Source organism: Colossoma macropomum, unplaced genomic scaffold (genome assembly GCF_904425465.1).
Source record: "Colossoma macropomum unplaced genomic scaffold, Colossoma_macropomum, whole genome shotgun sequence".
NCBI lineage: Eukaryota > Metazoa > Chordata > Actinopteri > Characiformes > Serrasalmidae > Colossoma > Colossoma macropomum.
In genome coordinates, this window is record NW_023494809.1 from 8,012,790 (window position 1) to 8,033,594 (window position 20,805).

The following is a 20,805-nucleotide window of genomic DNA, read 5'->3' on the forward strand; positions in this document are numbered from 1 at the left end:
CTCCAAATGTCACTGGACCCAATGATTTATGAGGTTGTTAAGTAGTCGAAATACGAATTTTGCTTTGTCAAATGTGTTGGTGAAGTTGCTTTGGCGGTAGTAGTCTACAGTATAAATAGCTGGGGCTGTTATATAATAGTATCTTATAAAAGTTACATAAAAGTATCGTATTAAACTTACTTTAATGCAACATCACTTCAGTGCACAGCAGTGTTAGCTTGCTTGTAGAAAATATGTAGCATTATTCGCATTTTGACTACTTAACAACCTTGTAGAAAGGAATCAGTGACATTGCATGCAGGACAAGACGCATCAGCTTTGGAACCTTTTTGTTCACCACAGGGTGTGATTTTCAAAACACGCTTCTCATTTTAAACCATACACACATAAAAATATGTTTCTTTAAGGGTTCTTTAGTAAAAGCAAAGGTTCTGTTTAGAACCATGGTTCTAAATAGAACCATTTCATGCTTAAATGGTTATTTGTGTTTTCAAAAATGTGCTACAGTAAACCATATACAACACATTTCACCATTTCACCATGCAAATAACCATTTAAGCACGGAATGGTTCTATATAGAGGTCACGGTTCTACATAGAACCACTGTCCTTACTAAAGAACCCTTGAAGAACCATCTTTAGACCCAGAGATCCTTATACAGGTATGCAGTCGGCTACAGAACGAAGCGCACCGACCAACACATGACTAACTCACAAAACTAGGCCTTTAAGAAGGGAGAATCGTTCAGGCTATTGAAACACATGAGCCTTTGCTGCTTTGCATGACTGGCACTAAATGGCTCATTTTATGTGTGTCATCAGTTCTCCTTCCCTTATTAGCCCTTATTATCAAAGAGTTCGGTTCTCTCTGAATTGTCACTGTGGTGCTCTCGAGCCGCCTAGAATAGCCTTAAAAAGTACAAAGACACGCAGCAAACAGCCCCATCAGTAATGCGCGATTCGCAGAACCAAGTCACACAATGGAGGCGTCTATGTCATCGTCACCCGAACGGGAAGAGCCGGATGGTGCTTTGAATAAGAACCTTTGTGCTTGGTGTGTGACTCACTTCTTTGAGCAGCTCGCGGCTCTGGGAGTAGTTGTCTTTCTCTGAGAAAATGTAGGCCAGCTCCTCGTAGCGTTTCACTGCCTCCCTGTTAGGGTCACAAAGAGCATGACCTCTTAGCTGCCTGCTTACTGCTGCATTCTCACAATGCCAGATTCAGCAGACGCCAAGCCCATTCACAATAATGCAGAGCAGTTTTCTGAACTGAGAAACACAGTTAACTCTGTAAAGGAATACTTTGGTGAATAATCAGTTCAAATGTACTAAATCAAAGAAAACCCAGATTAGCACTGTGCAAACTGCAGGCCTAAATTAGCACATATATGCCTTAAACAGCACTGAAATGCTATATATATTCACGTGGTTTCTGACATTTTATGACATACTGTTATCTGCACTGAGTTGCCAGTTTATTAGGTACCTTTAGTACATTTGTTGGCCCATTTTATCAGAAACTTTTGCTCACTGTACCTCACAGTCTAACCAAACCACAGAGTAACCAAACCACCATAGGACTACTGCATAGGACTATTATTAAGGTGGTAGACCATTCCCAGAACCAGTATGGTAGTGTTATGTTAGTGGCTGTTGCACCAGTACAGCAGCACATTGATGATCTAGTGATAAACTAATGCTTTTTGAAAGTGAAAGTCCTTTTTCTAAACCTCCCATTTGCATTAATTGTGCACATTTCTTCATCATACATCAACATTTCTTCATCATACTTCAACATTTCTTCATCATAAGGGCATCACTAGGACCCTATGGGGCAGATTTGCTAAGAGAGGCACTCATTACTGACACTTTACACCGGTGGGGGCAGCCAATTCAGTAGGTTGTCTACTAAGAATTTAATGCAAATGAGCACAGGCAAAACTTACATATGACCAAAACATTATAACCACATGTTTTGCTAATGTGCTTCTTGTATGAAAGCTAGTTTCAAGTAAAAGAGAAAAACTTTTCATCTGTCTGTTTCAGTCTTTTTTCATGAAAAAGAAATACATGTGTTTGAAAAACTCTCAATGCCAGCCATTTTAGCATCAAAACTAAGAAGGTTTAAACAGCGCACAGTCAGTGTTTACCATCATTCATGGTAAATGTGAGTAGGTGCTTCATTATAACAATATTTTAAAGGCATTTGTGCTTTGAGAAAAGAACTGCTAGAAATGCAGTGTACTAGAGCAGTGATCACCCCTTTGGTCTTATTATGGGCACTAAAGCATTGTGCCTTTTTATTAAATTACGAAAGTTGCTTTTTAATGCCAAAATGGGGTTTGTGATGGTGCAACTGTTAGTAACTCTGCCCCTATATGTCCAAAAATTTGTAGACACTTGCTGTTTCTTCTGAAATCAAGGGTATTCATAGGGAGCTCTTCTCTCCTGGGAAGGCTTTACACTAGATGGTGGGACACTGCCTTGAGGATTTGATAGCATTCAGCCACAAGAGCGCTAGTGAGGTCAGGCACTGATTTTGGATGATTAGTTCTAGATTACAAACATCACTTCAGCTCATCCTAAAGGTATTAGATGGAGCTCCATCACTCCAGAGAATGCAGTTTCACTGCTCCACAGAATGCTGGGGGGCTTTATACCCCTCTAGAAGACACTTGGCATTGGGCATGACCTTAGGCTCATGTGCAACAGCTCAAGAGAGTATAATCCTACTGATCAATGCTTTTCTATGGAGATAATACAAGCTGCATATGATAAACTGAATGCATGTATCAGCAATGAGCTGAATTAAATAGTTAGAAGAGGTGTCTGGATATTTTTGGACGTGTCTCAACCAAGCTGGAGCTCTAATGTAGGCTGAAGATTGACACGTATTATAAGGTTAGGCCACTGACTAGGAGTTTTTTCACTCTATAGATCTTTGTAAACAGAGGTTTTTCGAGAGATTGCCTTGCCTGAGGCTAACAGCAGTTCTTATAGTGTGCTTTTTCACCACTGTGGAGATCAGACACTGACCTGTCCGTCTCCTGCCAGGTTTTCCTCAGTCTGTGGATGGGGTTACTCTGCAGGGCTGACACAATGGCATACAGGGATGAAAAGTTCTTCCTAGCTCGACAAGCCTGTACAGGAGCCAGCAGAAAAAAAGACATTTCTGAATGGACGTAAGCTATTCAGCAGCTGCAGAAAGCACAGAACATTTGCAGGCCTGAAACCACTCTTAGACCACTCTAACCTCGGCCACGCTGATCCATTTCTCCAGAAGGCGTGACCTCTGCTGGCTCTTTAGCTCTGTCTGCCACAGGCAGGAGGCGGTCACAGCGTTGGCCAGCCGGTTAAACTGCCGGACTGTGGCTCTGACTGACCAGCACACTCCTTCCCGGCCTTTCTTATCTCTCTGAGACCACAGCGAACCCAGACAATGGTAGGGCACTAGCTTCAGAAAGAGCTCCTATAGGAAGAGAAACAAGTCAACAAAGAATATAATATACATGCAAATAACCATATCTGAGCTAACTTCCTATTAGATTACAGTCTTTTGTCCATGTGTTTAAGGCACTGGATGTACAGTAGCAGCCAAAGGTTGGGTACTCATTAAGTGTTTTCCTCTATTTTTTACTGTTTTACACAATCTGGATTACCAGTGAAGATATAATATAAAATAACTACTCACAACGTTTTTGTTTCATATTTCACAATGTTTTTGGTTTCTGTTATTATCTGTATCTGTAATTCTCTTATCTTTCATTAGTTCTCTGAATAAATATGTAGCTTTCTAACATGTACATAACATAACATAATATTCTCATGCTAAAGGTTAGGTTTGAATACATTTGACGTGTTTTATTATTCTAACCATGACAGCGTTAGGTGTCCAGGGAGGGGGGGGCAGGTGGTGACTTATACTGGGCTCCCTAGTGGCAAAAACATCTAAGGTTTTAAGGTTTTAAGGCTGTGTCACCAGGAGATTTCAAATCCTGGTAATGCTGAAACCAAAAAAATGTGGCTAGTTATCAGAGCATCATTTTCATTGATATCCTTAAAAGCATTGCTAGTCTATATCAGCCAGTACTATCAGCCAAGCGATATATCAATCAAGCTGTACTTTAAAGGTGTTACTGTACCCTTATGAACAGAGGTACTGAACTCTGGTGTCCAGCACAGTTTAGTAACTGCCCTCCGCAAAAAGCATGTACTAAACATGATAATTAACAGACGATTTGAATCAGGTGCAGTTGAGTAAGGAACACACCAAACTGTGCTGGATATCGGTCCTCAAGAAGTTTAAGACCCCTGCCTTAGAAGACTTGCGCTTTCAGTTTTCCTTTATCATTTATATTTCCCTTGTATTTAGCCTCTCTGATTACACCGCTGAACAAATCAAAAATATCTTCTGTTTTAGACTCTTCCAAGCAGCCTCCCTTTGCCTTGATGCAGTTTTACACACTCTTGGCACTCTCTTAAACAGCTTCACAAGGAGCCACCAGGGATGCTTTTCCAACAGGCTTGAAGAAGAAACGAGCGTGCTGAGACCTCCTGAAAACTACTTGTTGGCATTTCAAGAAATCTTTTTTTAAATGTAACGTTTTGCTTTGGAAATACATTTTTACACCAACTTCACCACCTATATTTGTCTTTGAAACATATTTCAAGTGTTTAAGCATATAGGCTTTAGATTAAAATGTCTTTAAGATTATGAAAAGCATGCATTCACTCAAATGTCCAAACTTTGGTCCTGTGCACATGTAGCAGTGTATGTCAGACTCACCGTCTCGATCTTGGTCAGCTGCTCTGCTATCACACTGGAGGGGAAGCCTAGAATGCTGGTGGCATCAAACTTTTCAGGGTCAGGAGGAGTTTGGAGGAGAGTACTGGCAGGATCTGCAAGGCATAGCAACTGTGTTTTCTATATGCACTGAATGTTCTAATAAAGTTGTTCAAAAAAACATCATAAAAAGTATCATCAAAAGTATAAAAATTATGGAAACAACTTTAAAATGCAATCTTGCAAGATACAAATCAATCAAATGGTGTTATTACTTATTACTAGGCAATATGACAATATTTGATTGATATCGTGATAAATTTTGATATGGTGATAAACAATATTTTTTTGTGAGTGTGTTCTGGATATCACCATTATTTAAAGAACACTGACCAACTGCATGTGCACAATTAACCCTGTTTGATTTGATTTACTCCAGTGCAAAGTGTAAAATGCTGAAAAGTTCAAAAGTGGCACTACTAGTGCATTTTATCAGTGTCAAAACATTGTGTATGGTGAAAATTAAGGGTCATGATATGACATTTTTGCCATATTGCCCACCGCAACCCAGACCCAAAATCAGTTTTAGATCTAGAATTGTCAAAGGAGCGATGAAAGAATGCTTAAATATAATTGTGAAATGTTTTTTTTCTTGTTGTTCACTTACTATTTTTATTATTATATCATACTTATTATCACTATTCAATATCAATAATTATTATATTGCTGAATGAGAGAAGATCTTACAGGTTTGATATCTGATAGCACATGTTAAGTTGATTTACTTGTCAACGTGAATCAGAAATCATAACATATTACCTGTATAATATCATAGGATATTATTGGTGAATGTGTTTTTTTTCCCCAGCTCGTTGGTGCACGATGATGTCATTAAAACTCATTAGATGTTTTAGGGGCAGGGCAAAGGTCTTTAAATTTTGAATGCACGATTACATGAAAAACACACTTATGTCTACTAAATGATATTTGATAAATAATGCCAAATATGACATGAACTAACAAGGTAAAATGGTCAATTTTGACTTTAAAGAAAGTGTTTATTATATGATTCAGCTTTTTTGATTCAGGCTCTCAATAGGTCCTCAATAAGTTCTGTGGTGCAAGAAGACTGTGTGGCTGCAGTCTGACCTGTAGGCTGGTCAGGAATCAGTGCTTTCTCGCTCAGCTCCTCTGCGATCCTGAGCAGCCTGCCTCTAAGGTCAGCTCCTGCCGCGTCCGGGGGCAGCAGGGGGGTGAGGCGCAGCAGGCGAGACGGATCCCCCAGAGAGCGAAAGTCCTCCGGATACTCGCTCAACCATGTGCTGAACACGGTACACACCGCCCTGGACACAGCACACACACACACAGAGGGACAGGCTCAGATCTCAGCACGCGTCCAGCACTCCCCCTCACCGCAAATGCAGTCGGTCAGCCAAAACATGTTTAGTGTTCTTAGTTCGCTTCTGTCGTTGAAGCTAACAAATAATAGACAGAATGTAGACACAAGGACAAAATGCAGGCTTCGAGATTAGCTGTTACTTCTGTTTTTAGCTCCACAACATACTTTTGTCTGCTTTTTTAAGATAACAGTACATCATACAGTGTCAGAAACCTCATGAGCTAGTCTATTTAGGATTAATTAAAGGGAAACTCTGGCCAAAATTAATAATTTAACCATCCTGTTGTAAACATGCCTATCTGCCTACTCCAGTGCTGCTGCAGTGGTTTCTAGAGGAGACTTTTTAAATTAAAGACTAGGAAAACTCCCTTCTGATGATGCGACTTGAAGGTGGAAGAAACTAGAAAAACTACAACTGCTTTGAGGTGTATTTTACTGCTTATTGTTTTAATGCAAGAGTAGCGCTCTTGATATCATTACAATGCAGAGAAAGGATTTTTCAAATGACAGAAATGGCTTCTCAGAAGCTAAAGAAGCTAAAGTAAGCTCTGCTTCTCAGGCTGAAAGGATAAAAAAACATCCATTTGTGGCTAAGCTATCAGCAGTCAGGATTGGTTGACACCACATGCTTTCACAATGGCTGAATGATGTATTTGTGTATGCTGGGTACCGCTGTAACAACAATAGTGGATGAAAACACATCGTTTATGTGTTTCTTGAATCCTGTCACACCAGTGAGGCTGAGGGAAAGAACACTGTGCTCCAGGATGCATATGTATAATGTATAACACCACAAATAACACATTAACCTCCAGTTTTAGACTGGAACACCCATAAATCAAACATGTTTCGGTGACAGAATATGAGTATGAGCATTTCTCAAATTCCACTTCACAAGCAGACACACTTTGGCAGTGTGAGCAGTACAGCATTAATCTACTCTATATATTAACTGAGGCTTCATAATTAGGATTAAGATTCTATTAGATGACAATAGGAAGGTGGTGAGAAACACTGATTTATGACCAGTCATAACATTTACTGGACTTTTGCATTTACTCCAAAGTGAAGAAAAAACACATACAGTTATAATATCATTTAATCATATTATGTCATTTAAGCTGATAAACTTACTTGTTGAAGGCTTGCCGGGTGGGACTGCTACTCTCTCCTGGTGGGTTTCCCAGTCTGAGTAACAACAAAAACACAGAAATGTGTTAATAATCTACAAAGAATATGTAATAGGTATTACAAATATGTACAGATTTAAAATAAACTTTGCTACTTTCATGAAAATATATTCTTCAGCTCTGGCTATACAAAAATATTATTTTTTATTATAAAATATAATTTTTTATAAAGTTATATAGTTTCAATTAATTAAAAATGTATTTGTTTTTAATATCATACAAAACCTTTTTGCTAACTATATATAATCTGGATTACATAATTTCATCACAAATCTCAAGTTATTAGAGCAGGATACCTTTCAAAATAACAATCAGATTTTAGATACTTTTTATGGATTACTGGATATAAGGATTACTTTTTTTGATTAGGCAACTGGAATAAATCAATATTAAATGACTTTATTGTTAGATAATAAATTATTTTTTCATTTACTGAGTGTGCCGATAAGCCTTATAACAGTGTCATGACTATGACTAATAACAATAGTCGTGTGGTTTTGGATATCAGGGCTGTATCTTTACACAGTTTAACTTTATGAAATTGTGGGGATGATGAAACCGAAATAACACACAGGCTACGTTCACATTACCAGGTTGAAGTGGTACAAATCCGATTTTTGCCCTAAAGTGACTCAGATCTGATGTTTTCAGGGCTGTGTGAACACGCAAATCTGATCTTTTCAAATCCGACCTGAGCCACTTTCATATGTGGTTCTAGATCGAATACGTATCTAATTCGTGGCCATGCGACCTTAATGTGACGCTCAGATCGAAATTCATGTGCTTTTTCCACTGCACGTGCACCATCATTCAACGTTACCATGGCAGCAGCGGCAAACAGAAGTTAAAACCTGTAAATGGTGGAAAAGCAGCTCATCTCACCTTTTTCTCCTTAGTCTCGCTCTAATAATGAAGCTGAGAGCTGATCAGAGTTAATGATCTTCTCAGCGAAGCTCGTTCTGCTCGTTAGTTTGTGGTGATGATGCACGTGATTCATTTACATGACGTTACTAAGTAGGATGAGCTCATCAGGGTCATTTCAGGACGCCGGTTCGTTCACATTAATGACAGATTTGAGTCACTTACCTAAACGAGTGTGAACCATCGTGTCAGAGAGATCGGATTTGAGCAAAAAATCGGATTTGAGCAGTGAGGCTTGTAATGTGAACGCAGCCATAGATCAGAACTTGTAAACAGCAATCTGATTAGATTACACCTTTTCAGTAACCAAAAAGATTCTGTTACTGAAATATTTTGTTATAATCAAAGCAAAGCGCAGCATATATTTTCCCTGGGGTTTTACCTGTCCGTCAGGATGTCCAGCACCCTCTGTGTGGTGGTGAAGGAGCGGTAGGTGGAGAGGAAGATGGAGATGAATGACGAGTCCTCCATGGAGAAGGAGTGGAGGAGGTGAAGGACCAGCTTCTCCTCCGTCCCGGCCTTCACACACTGCGAGCGCTGGCCTGCGGACTGGGAGAGAGGAGGCCGAGGGGTCAGCAGGAGCTTTATAACAAGAGGGAACATGAGCTGCAGCTGGTTACTGCAGTGGTTAGTAGCATTTCTTATTCATCAATTATTCACTTAGTATGTTTAATACAATTAAAAATCATTGCACTTCTGGAATTACGACTTTGCTGGTGCACTTTGTCCATTTCAGCTTATTAGCAAACCTCAAAATGTCAGATTTGAAAATGGTGAAAGAGTGTCACCAAGATATCTTCAGATTTGTTGGGTGATCTAGGGTCCAGTTGAGGTCAGTAGCTCCAGTAGCATTAGTGCAGTAAGAATTGGATAAATCACTCGCTTGCTTATAAAAATGCATGAATGCGGAAATACGCCAACTTAAAAGAATTTGTCAGAGCGCTTAAGTAGGAAAACTAAGCTCAAAGAGCAGATTCTCCACTTACAATAAGGCTATGAAAAAAGACAGTCATGACTCTCTAGTGTAATTAATAAACACAAAGATAATGCCAAAGTCCTTTTTCCCCCACAGATTGACTAATAAACCCTAAATTTTCTCCTAGTGTGTCTCAGGGTGATTTATCTTATAAAATTTGCGAAAATAAAATAGCCTTGATAATTGAGAGCTTGATAACTCAGCTGACTGAAACCAGCTCCTATAACCTTCCTGATAAGCCACCTACGTCAGTAATGACATCTTCCTCTGTTATCAGTGATCAGCAGCTTACAACTGTTCTAAACAAATTAAGTTCGTCCACATGTGATCTTGAACCTGTACTTCACTCCCTGAGATGGTTTTGATTGTGTTCACAATGACGTTTTAACTGTTGTAAACTGTTCTCTGTCAACAGACTGCCCTGGTGAAGCCTCTACTAAAAAAAAGTATAGATCCCTCTATACTAAATAATTTTAGACCAATTTCAAACCTTCCTTGTTTAGGTAAAGTCTTAGAAAAAGTTGTTTTCAAGCCATTGAATGCACATCTAGTATTAAACAAGTCATATAAGAAGTTTGAGTCAGGTTTTCGTTCTAGCCACAGTACTGAGGCAGCACTGGTTTGTGTTGTTGATGACCTCAGGCTTAAAATCCTTCTATTCTGGTCTTATTGAATCTTAGAGCAGCTAATCGACTGTCTTGAATTCTGTGTAGGCCTCTCAGGCACAATTTTAGAATGGTTTAAATCATATTTAGTGAATAAACGGTTCTTGGTTTAACTGGGAAATCAATCATCAAAGAAATGAACGTTTCTTGTGGAGTCCCACAAGGTTCAGTTTTAGGGCCTTTGCTTTTCTCTTTGTACATGTTACCTCTGGTTCACTTCATTCTTATGATCAAGACTTTATTGACAGGCTTACCAGCTGTGTGTTAGATATTTCTCAGTGGATGTTACAAAGTTTTCTACAACTAACTCATGAAAAAAACAAACACTCATCCTTGGTACTAAAATTCAGAGTAAAATGCTTTATGAGAAGCTCAGCTCTTTAGATTCATATACCAAACTTGAAGTATGAAATCTGGGTGTGATTTTAGACTTTGAGCTCTGTTTTATGCTGCATGGAAACAGTCATGAAAGTAGCTTTTAATCGTTTGAGAAATATCGCTAAAGTTCGGTGTCAGAGCGACGCAGAGAAACATGTTCATGCATTTGTTAAAAGCAGAGTTGATCACTGTAATGCACTTCTCACTGGACTTCTTTAGAAAACAATGCATCCTCTACAACTCATACAAAATGCATCAGCATCCTAACAAAGACGAAACAGAGATATCACATCACTCCCGTTTTAAAAGAACTGCACTGGCTGCCTGTATCGTTCAGGATAGATTTTAAAGTTCTGCTACTAGTTTTTAAGGCTCTAAATGACCTTAAAGCACCGCTTACATCACAGAATATCTGTCTATGTTCCAGCATGTGATACCTTCTGCTATACCTTCTGTAAAATACAGAAAACATGGAGGGACTCGTTCAGTTATTCTGCTTCTAAACTGTGGATCTCAGTTTCACCTTTTATTAGACAGTGAAGCTCAGTGCTCACTTTTAAGAAACATTTAAAAACGTAAAAACATCTGTAATGTTGGCACCGTGACTGTGAGATTTACCTGGCAACAGCATTAGTCCACTGACTTGATATTACTTGATATTACTGTAGTATTAGTGCAGTCAAAGCAGCACTGGGTTAGCAGTGCAGTGAGTGGGGGATTGCACACTAGAGTAATGAGTGGGTTATTACCTGTGGATTGGAGCTGCCATGCTGTGGCTTCACTATTACTGTGTAGATGATGCCATCCTCCTCCTTCTCAGACACAGTGGACTGAGGAACAGACAGGGAATGAGATTAATAAACAATAAGAAAAAATAATGACAATGATAGAAGTAGTAGCATTAGAAGAAAGTAATAGTTGAACTACTTGTAACACTATCACTACCACTGCTGCTACTCCTACTACTGCTGCTGCTACTTTTAGTAGCAGTGCTGCTAATACTACTAATTCTACTTAATACTGCTGCTGCTACTTCTAATATAATCCTTAATATACTAATGCAGCTACTGCTGCTGCAACTACTACTGCTGCAACTACTACTAATAATACTACTACTGCTACTAATACTACTGCAACTACTACTACTAATACTACTACTGCTACTACTGCTACTACTACTACTACTGCTGCTATTACTATAGTCCTACTAATGTTACTACTGCTACTACTACTGCTACTACTACTACAACTACTACTACTGCTGCTATTACTATAGTCCTACTAATGTTACTACTGCTACTACTACTGCTGCTATTACTATAGTCCTACTAATGTTACTACTACTGATGCCACTACTACTAATAATACTACTACTGCTACTACTAATAATAATACTACTACTGCTACTACTGCTACTACTACTATACAACTACTACTACTGCTGCTATTACTATAGTCCTACTAATGTTACTACTGCTGATGCCACTACTACTAATAATACTACTACTGCTACTACTAATAATAATACTACTACTGCTACTACTGCTACTACTACTAATACAACTACTACTACTGCTGCTATTACTATAGTCCTACTAATGTTACTACTGCTGATGCCACTACTACTAATAATACTACTACTGCTACTACTAATAATAATACTACTACTGCTACTACTGCTACTACTACTAATACAACTACTACTACTGCTGCTATTACTATAGTCCTACTAATGTTACTACTGCTGATGCCACTACTACTAATAATACTACTACTGCTACTACTAATAATAATACTACTACTGCTACTACTGCTACTACTACTAATACAACTACTACTACTGCTGCTATTACTATAGTCCTACTAATGTTACTACTGCTGATGCCACTACTACTGCTACTACTATAGATACTACTACTGCTGCTGCTGAGGTATCAGCTTTATGTTTTGACAGTATTTGCAAGTAAATATGTAAACAATATTACACTTTGCTACTCCGAAATGCGAGCACCTGAACATTAGCACATTGCCAAGGACACGTTAAGGACATTATAGGACGTGACTGAGAAGGCAGCGAGCGCACAGCGAGCGCACGGCCAGATACCTGTCAAAATGTCCTGCTGTAGCACATATTTATCAGCAGCGCGCTACGTAAAACTGTAATTAGGATATTTTGACAGATTAAATCACCTTTTAAAAAAAGCCACCAGCAGTGAAACTACAAATACGACATTTTCACAGCCTAAATGTCCTTATCAGAAAATGTTGCCAGCATTACAAGAATGGTTAGAATATTTTTATATATTTAGCCTTAATCATCTTATCAGGGATTAGCATTAAGCTGAGTCTATACTGAATCAACATTAAAAACACAATGAAATGTTTGAAATACCGCGTTAAAACGCTATATTAATGATACGCTCTTGCTCAGTAGGACTGTTTGATGGGTAGACCAAATTGTTAGAACACCATCTCTGACATGGCTGTAGTTTTAGCTCATTATTGTATCTGAGGCAGCCGTTATGTTACTCATCCAGCATGAAAACCAAGCAATCTGTCTTGCCAGTTTTTGAGTAGTAAAACATGTTTTGAAATGTATTCCTCTGAATGATGCTAAATTTTTGTGCAACATCAGTGCTGTGGCCTGAAAAGGTAAGCCTCCAGGCCTACATCACTGCCAGACAAACTCGGTTTTTAGTGGAGGTGGGTGAACATTATATCACAATGTCTGATAGGTTGAATTGAGTAATGCCACACTTAACATAATAAAAAAACTATCAAAAAAATTATGAATCCAATTACTTCTATTCCACATATTCACACACTGTGCTGCACTAAATCCCATTAAACAGGATTAATTATGCTCTTTTTAATCAAACATTTTGTGGAAGTAATGTTTAAGTACTGACGATATCCACTATATGCCCAGAGAAACACTGCAATGTAATTTATCACGATAATAATAAATATTGTCATATTGCCCAGCTCTAGTTTTAGTCATTGTTTTTTTCCTTTTCCTATTTATGTTATATTTTTTACTTCTGAACTTTCCTTGTTTTTCCACTTCTATGTCACAATTTTTGCTTTATTATTATGATTATTATTATCATTATTATTATTATTTTATCACTGCTGTCCGAAGAAACCTTGTATCTCCATTCTTGTCGTTTTTTTATTTTTTGACATAATTTAAAAATGCTAATTGCCTTTTCATTGTGTGTAAATTTCATGATAAATGGGCCAAAAAACGACCCAGAATTACTTGGACAAAAAGTCTCGTTCCATTGTCTTACATTAAAAGTAGAGCATGTTTTTTCCTTCTCCTGTAAAGTTACCATTTTGGAGATACGAGGTTTTGTTCAGACGATTATCGGTTCAACAGATACTCAAATATCAAAATAAGTCACAATGTTCTTTCAGCTGTCAGTGACTGTCAGTTGTGATGTGTACAAAACATTTTCCGTAGCAAGAAACAGTGGGCTTACCAGGTTGAGTGGACAGTACCAGGTGGTTTTCATGGGGAAGCTTCGACCTGAGGAGCAGAGCAGAGACAGAAGACTGTGAGTGCGATGGTGTGTGTTGAGTGTTATCAGCAATAATCCAACAAAGTCCTACAAAACAACACGACTAAGTAAGTGTTTGGTTCTAAACCTCATACTGTGAGTGCATTTCATTGTTTATTACTATAGCCCATAGGCATTTGAAAATCCCCCTTAATCCCAGACCTTAAACCACCACACACCTCTGATACAGCTCCATTAAGACCTTCAACAGACCGCAATCACCGAAAGCTTACAGGCTAACTTAACTGCAACAAAACTCCATTTTCATTCCAACTATTGCTTTATTCACACTGAGGCAAGCAAGCACAATGGAAATTGTGTAGACATTAAGGCCCTCAAAGCACATCCTGATAAGTTATTGTATTTACACACTGAACAAAACTGCATTTATGAACAATTTCATATTATGTGATCTGCACTAGTTAAAGCCTCAACAATACACTCAGAGAAGGGAAAGATTCTGGATAACTGCCGAACTATAGAAATACAGTCATGTATTATTTGACGCTGTGGGCTCTGGCCACAAGTTTCCATCATGAAGTATTCATGGGATACAAAGCATGACATCATCTGGTGCACACAAACACAAAATCACAAGCCCTGATAACGTTATTAGTCTGGAACATTAGCATCTAAACATACAGCTCCAAATGTCTATGAATAACTGATCACTGTTCATTAAATTATCACTGAAAACTCTGAGTTTACTTCAGATGTGTAGATCTATATCAATAAAACAAGACTACGCTTCATCAACATATATATAAACAATAGTAAGTCAAAGAAAGGATAATATGGATAATAACTGTTTTCATTAGGGCTGTCATGATTAATCAAACTCATTGATTACAACATACCTTTTCAATGAATCTGTAGTCATTATATGGCAGTTTATATAATAACAATACCTGTTTTAAATTCTACTGATTTTTCTTACAGTTAGAAGCAGAGCCACACAGAAGTTCAATATTTTTTCAGCATTTCAATATTTTATAGTTCATTTTTTTCCAACTGAATATTCTGGAACCTTTAATAGGCTATGCTTAGTTTGTGATTCCATTTCTATTGTAAGGCCTCTTCTTAAAACTCATCAAAATAATTTGTAGATTACAAAATTACTAGTATAATCAATAATGACAGCCTTGTATGTGAATATTTTGTGGACAATGCAGCTTAAAACACATCTACTTACTTCAGCTTTTTGCAGGTTTTGTATTTACTGCATTATTTATGTGAATTTTTATTATTTGTTATTTTATATTTTTTAGTTTTGAGCTTGTTTCACCAATTTCTATATCATTATTTTATCATTATTATTTTTTTTGTTGCTACTTTTATTATTATTTCTAGAATGATGTATTTTTAGATTTTTTAAAAACATTTTTACCACCTTTTTAATCAGTTTATTACATTATTCAACGCTCATTCAGTGCTTTTACTTCAAGATGTTTATTATTATTATTATGCACATTATTATTACTGAATCAAGAATCAGTGAACTGTATTATTTGAAACAAAATAATTCAAAGCACTACATTTGTAACTGCAGCTTAAAATGCATCTCTTTATTTTAGCTCTCCTCTAGTTTTATATTTGTTGCATCATTTGAGAACTTTCCTTGTTTTACCCACTTCTATTATCACTATTTTGCTTTATTATTATTATTATTATTATTATTATTATTTATCACTACTGACAAAACAAAACCTCGTATCTCAATTGTTGACGTTTTTCAGTTTTTGACATAATTTGAAAATGCTTGTTGCCCTTTACATTATGTGTAAATTTCATGATGAATGGACCAACAGAAATGGCCAAAAATCACTTGGACAAAAAGTCTGGTTCCATTGACTTACATTAAATGTAAAGGATGTTTTTTCCTTCTCCTGTAAAGTTACCAGTTTGGAGATATGAGGTTTTGTTCCAACAGCAGCGATATGAAGTTTAAGGCACATCTTTTTTCCTTTAGGTTTTTTTTTTGTGATTTTTTTTTTTACTGAACAAAAAACAAGATGCACAATGATAGCATAGACACAAGTAACAAATGCTCTCCCACCGATAACCCTCCCTCCCACCCATCCACCCTCAGCTGGGATGTCAAAACAACAAAGTTTACATAGTGACTAAAGATAAACACCATAAATCAAAGATAAGCTGGTACATACATGCACATACATAAATCTACACACACATACATTCATACACATAAACACACACACGTACTTGCACATATCTACACACACACACACCTTCACAAAAATACCCATACATATATAAATAAATTGTTACTGGAAGAAAGACAGCGAAGACATACAGAGCGATCTGTTATCCTATCCCAGCATGCATTACAGTACGAGACCTCTGTATTGCTTAGCCTCAGTTTTTAAACACTTTACTCATGTATTCAGCAGTTCACTGATGTTTGATTGTTGAAGCCTTAGCTTTGTGTATTCTAGCAGTACAGAGCTCCATCGCAACTATTAGTTTTCTTCTGGTGTTATATTTGTTGTGTTTTGTGCAAATAATTTTTAATCATTCTTTTTTCCACTTTACATTTTTTTAGAGCTTTTCTTGATTTTACCCATGTCTCCATCACTATTTTATCTTTATCATTTATTTTTATTGCTACTTTTATTGTTATTTTTAGAATGAAACAGTTTTAGAATTTGTATTACATTTTTACTTTTCTTCCTTATTCAATAATCTCTACTTTCTGTTGTCTTATGCTTGCTTTTATTTGTCTTCCTGCTTGTTAAGCACTTTGGGTGGCATTTTAAACGTATGAAAGGTGCTATATGAATATATCGCTGCTGTCTGAACAAAACCTTGTATGTCCAAAATGGTAACTTTACAGGAGAAGGAAAAAACATCCTTTACTTTTAATGTAAGTCAATGGAACCAGAGGTTTTTTTCCAAGGCATTTTGGGTCATTTGTTTTGGCCCATTCATCATGACACAACGCAAAGGACAACAGACATTTACAAACTATGTTTTGTTCCGACAAAAGCGATATGCAATATGCTATAATATATTATTAATGAATCAAGAATCAATGAATCATATCACTATTTGAATCAAGTCAATTCAAAGCACTGTATTTGTATCCAGTGACGTTTGTCTTGCTGATTCAGGCCAACGTTCAAAGTACAATTTAAGTTATATGTTTTTTGCATTAACAATCAGAAACATTCTCAGTTGACCCAAATATTGGAAGGTATCAGCCTAAGCTTGTGTAACTTCATCACCTTCAGCAATAACAATGCAAACTAAGTTCAATCACACTGTATTAATGGAACATGGAAAGCAGCCGTTCACCCAAAAGCCAGAAAATATGCATATCTTAAGACATGTATGTTGTTTTATCCGGGTGCAGCTCCCATAAACAAGGGAAAAGCAGAGCAAATGCTGGCTTACTCAACAAGCCCAGACTGGCAAAGATCCGCCGACTTCCTGCAAATCCACCCAGGCCGTGAGAAAACGCCGTCCACTCCACAGCTTCGCATCAGACTGCTGAGGTAACTTCTGTTTATTCCTCTTTTCCAAATGGCATTAAATCAGTCAGCTTCTTTGTCTCCTTCTCTGTCTCTCTCTCCCTCTCTCTCTCGCACGCTCTATCTCTCTCTCTGCTATGGCGCTGCACAAACACACCTGAGCTGGTCACTAAGACAACCCCCTCGGACCACGTCACACAGGCAACACCCGTAACTCACACAGACGCTGTGCTTTCCCACACACTCGCTCGCTCGCTCTCACTCTCCCCCACGCTCTGCCACTCTCTTTCTATGTCTCTCACCCTCCCTCTCCCTCTCTTCCAAAGTCAGCAAACCTGCTTAACGGGTATATAAAGCATACAAAGGGCAAGACTACTGACTAATGAGCATTATTCTCATTCATTTCTATCTAATGAAGCACTTAAGCAACTATAATATTTATTATATTTTATTCTAATATTTATTATATTTTACTCTTATTATTGTATTATATAATAATATAGAACGTCTTTTAACAGGGAACACACTTAAACATGGCATTTTTTTCCTGCTAATTTTAGTGCACAATTTTTACTTATTTATAAAATATATATATATATATATATATATATATATAAAATGTGCTATAACTTTTGCACAGATGCATTAAAAATGTGTGTTCTCTGTATAGCCTGTGTACTATTTATACTTAAAAAAAGGAACAAAAGATGCTGTTAACCAGTGTGCCCAAACTTTTGCAAACAACTATAATAAAATTAAAAAAAAGCATTTTTATATGAATTACCTTTTTTAAACAAGAGAAATTCTGCACTTTCAATCGACACCACATACGCATTTGTAATTTCTCATATGACTGTGATTCTACGTGTGGTTATGTAATTACATTTCAAATCAGTAGTTCTGGAAAACTTCATTAATAACTGCAGACATGTAAATTAATGACTAGTCGTAAGTATGACTGTAATAAGCAGGTATAAATAGCTCCGTGCTCCTGTATATTTAAGAGCGGTTGTTAAACAGCACATATTGACACAGTAGGGGTGGGACTGTCATTTCAGGTATCTCCGAACGAGCCGTGTTGGTAACAGCTGTGCTCTTTCATGGATCTCGCAACGGCAAATTCACAAGCAGTGGCAGAAAGACGTTCGCTGGAAACGTTAAGGCAGAGTTTCACTCACCGTAATTTCACTTACAAATACATTCGTAGGAAATTCAATAAAACTACTTTGTAGTGATTATACAGCTTCCTCTGGGAGTTCAGGTTGGGGTATTACAGCTGTACTACGTAACAAAATACCAAGAGCTGAATAAACACCTCCAGTCTTGAAGTAAACATTAGAGGTTTATAGCTGTCACTGCCGTTGGTGCATAATGGTGTCTTAACTTATGCTCATTGAGAAAATCAACAAAATATATAGTTTTACCAGCAGCACCCAAACGTTTTTGCATATCACTGTAATTACACATGTAATTAGTTAGCAGTTAGTTAGTTATGCAATAAATGATATTTACATTTGTTTTACATTCTGAATTGAAGTAAATCTTAGAGGTCTACACTTACTGACATTTTGTTATACATTTATTTTACATGACATCATTTATACAATTACATAGTTGCACATTTAGTTAGCCAGACATTTCCATCTGTTTTATTTTCTGTATTGGCAGGTTCAGGTCTGGACTTTGGATCAAAGGTCAAAACATGTATTATAAAGCTGTAAAAATGTAAGACTTTACTCACTCCAATACGCTCATCAAATTCAGGTAACAAAACATAAGGAAAGACGTTTCAAGACAAACAGTCATTACCTACAGTGTTTATATTATGATACCACTTTTTTTGCCACTGACAATTCTGATACAATTAGGTAACAACTAATACAGATATTGATCAGATATCAGATATCAGAAAAACTACTTAGTCTTATTTACTTTTCTTCTCCTTTAGTATGAAGTAGGGCTGGGACGATAATCAATTTTTAAAAAGCAATAAATAAAGACCAAATTATCATTGACTATTCATTTTTTCATTATTATTATCTAACACTATGGTTATTTTGCAGTTACATATTCTATAAATCTAGGACAGTTTCCATTTTCACCAGTGGGGGCGACAAAGCTGTCTTAGTCCAAGCTCTACAGACAGAACAAAAACAAAACACTGGTGAAGTTTTGAAAATGTGAACAGTAATACTAACTAAAAGTGAGCAGTGTGGCAAAAATTATTGTTATTATATTGCTATACTTCTGGAAATGTTCATGATAAATGATTTGTCATGATATTTGTTTTTTCAGACATCTGAACAGTTGGAACAGAGAAAAAAGAATGAGGAATGCTACATTTTAGCTATAAAAATACCATCAAAAAGTGTGAACACCATTTTTATTCAATGTTTGGCACTAATGTGTTGCACTAAATCCAGTAAAACAAGACTAATTTTGCTCTCATTATAATGAAACATGCAGTCGGTCAGTTATACAAGCACTGACGATATCCAATATGTTCAGAAAAGCCTATTGCATAGTATTATGACATCATTTATCAGGATAATGATATATATTGTCATACTGGCCAGTCCTAATGCTTACGCTATCTTTCACATCCGAGTTCATTGTTGCTTTTGTTATTTGCTCACTCATTATAAGCTAGAAGCTTGAACTCCAAACACAAACAGAGCTGTTTGTTTAGCCATTTTAGCAGAATGGGCTGTTACTCAGTGTCTGCATCTTTGAGTCACGATGGCTAAAAGAAAAATAATAACTTTGTTGCCGTTACTACTCAATGAATTCATTTCTTCTTCCTCTCCGCCTTCATCCTGCACCCTAAGTATTAAATTAAAAGTGTATCAGACTGGATGTGGACTTTAAATGCTACTTATCAGTTATTATTGTTCTTATTAATTATCAATAAATCAATAAGTGGTCCCAGCCCTAGTACAAAGCGGTTCTACATAGCCGATAAGACAGCAGCTCAGACACATTTGTTACCTGCTGCTAGTGAGTCTTATGACCTGCTTTACCTTGCATTACTTTATTTGACGCTAGAAGCAATTCTGTGACATTTCACAGCACATTTGTTACAGAATCCGAACAGACTGGCTCTTTTTCACTCTGCTGTCCAGCCCAGTGCTAGGGATTGGGCTCAGTGCCTTCTCTGGTTTAGTCGAGCTGGACACAAATGAGCACTGTAAGTGTGAACTCAACACTGTGGGAACTTTGCTGTGTACGCTAATATATTTAAACACGTAAGGCTCAGTCTTGCTTATCTACAATACAAGCTGTCGCAGTGAGTTGTATTAGGCTAAGCAGAACTGAGAAAGGCCTCAGAGACCACTGTGAGGTTTGGGTTTCACTCCGTGGTTTGGCTTTCTAGTTGTGGATTTGCACCTCTGCGTCTAGTCTTTGTTTTCTGGCTTTGTATTGTTCAGAGTCAAACATATA

The 20,805-nt window shown here is 37.1% G+C and overlaps 1 protein-coding gene across 3 annotated transcripts in view; it reads right to left on the reverse strand.

Annotated features, from left to right (window-relative positions):
• rgl2 (ral guanine nucleotide dissociation stimulator-like 2) overlaps window positions 1-20,805 on the reverse strand; it is a 35,739-nt gene that overhangs the window by 8,021 nt on the left and 6,913 nt on the right. Inside the window, exons 1-10 of one of the 3 annotated variants that reach the window (XM_036558333.1) lie at window positions 17,288-17,405; window positions 13,796-13,842; window positions 11,060-11,140; window positions 8,674-8,840; window positions 7,315-7,368; window positions 5,931-6,124; window positions 4,785-4,897; window positions 3,252-3,467; window positions 3,035-3,138; window positions 1,067-1,151 (exon numbers count right to left, since the gene is read on the reverse strand). In XM_036558333.1, coding sequence (XP_036414226.1) covers window positions 1,067-1,151; window positions 3,035-3,138; window positions 3,252-3,467; window positions 4,785-4,897; window positions 5,931-6,124; window positions 7,315-7,368; window positions 8,674-8,840; window positions 11,060-11,140; window positions 13,796-13,828 — 1,047 coding nt within the window. In that variant the 5' untranslated portion in view covers window positions 13,829-13,842; window positions 17,288-17,405. Of the gene's footprint in view, window positions 1-1,066; window positions 1,152-3,034; window positions 3,139-3,251; window positions 3,468-4,784; window positions 4,898-5,930; window positions 6,125-7,314; window positions 7,369-8,673; window positions 8,874-11,059; window positions 11,141-13,795; window positions 13,843-17,287; window positions 17,406-20,805 lie in introns of those variants that run through there. The other 2 variants (XM_036558331.1, XM_036558332.1) reach the window with 2 other exon arrangements.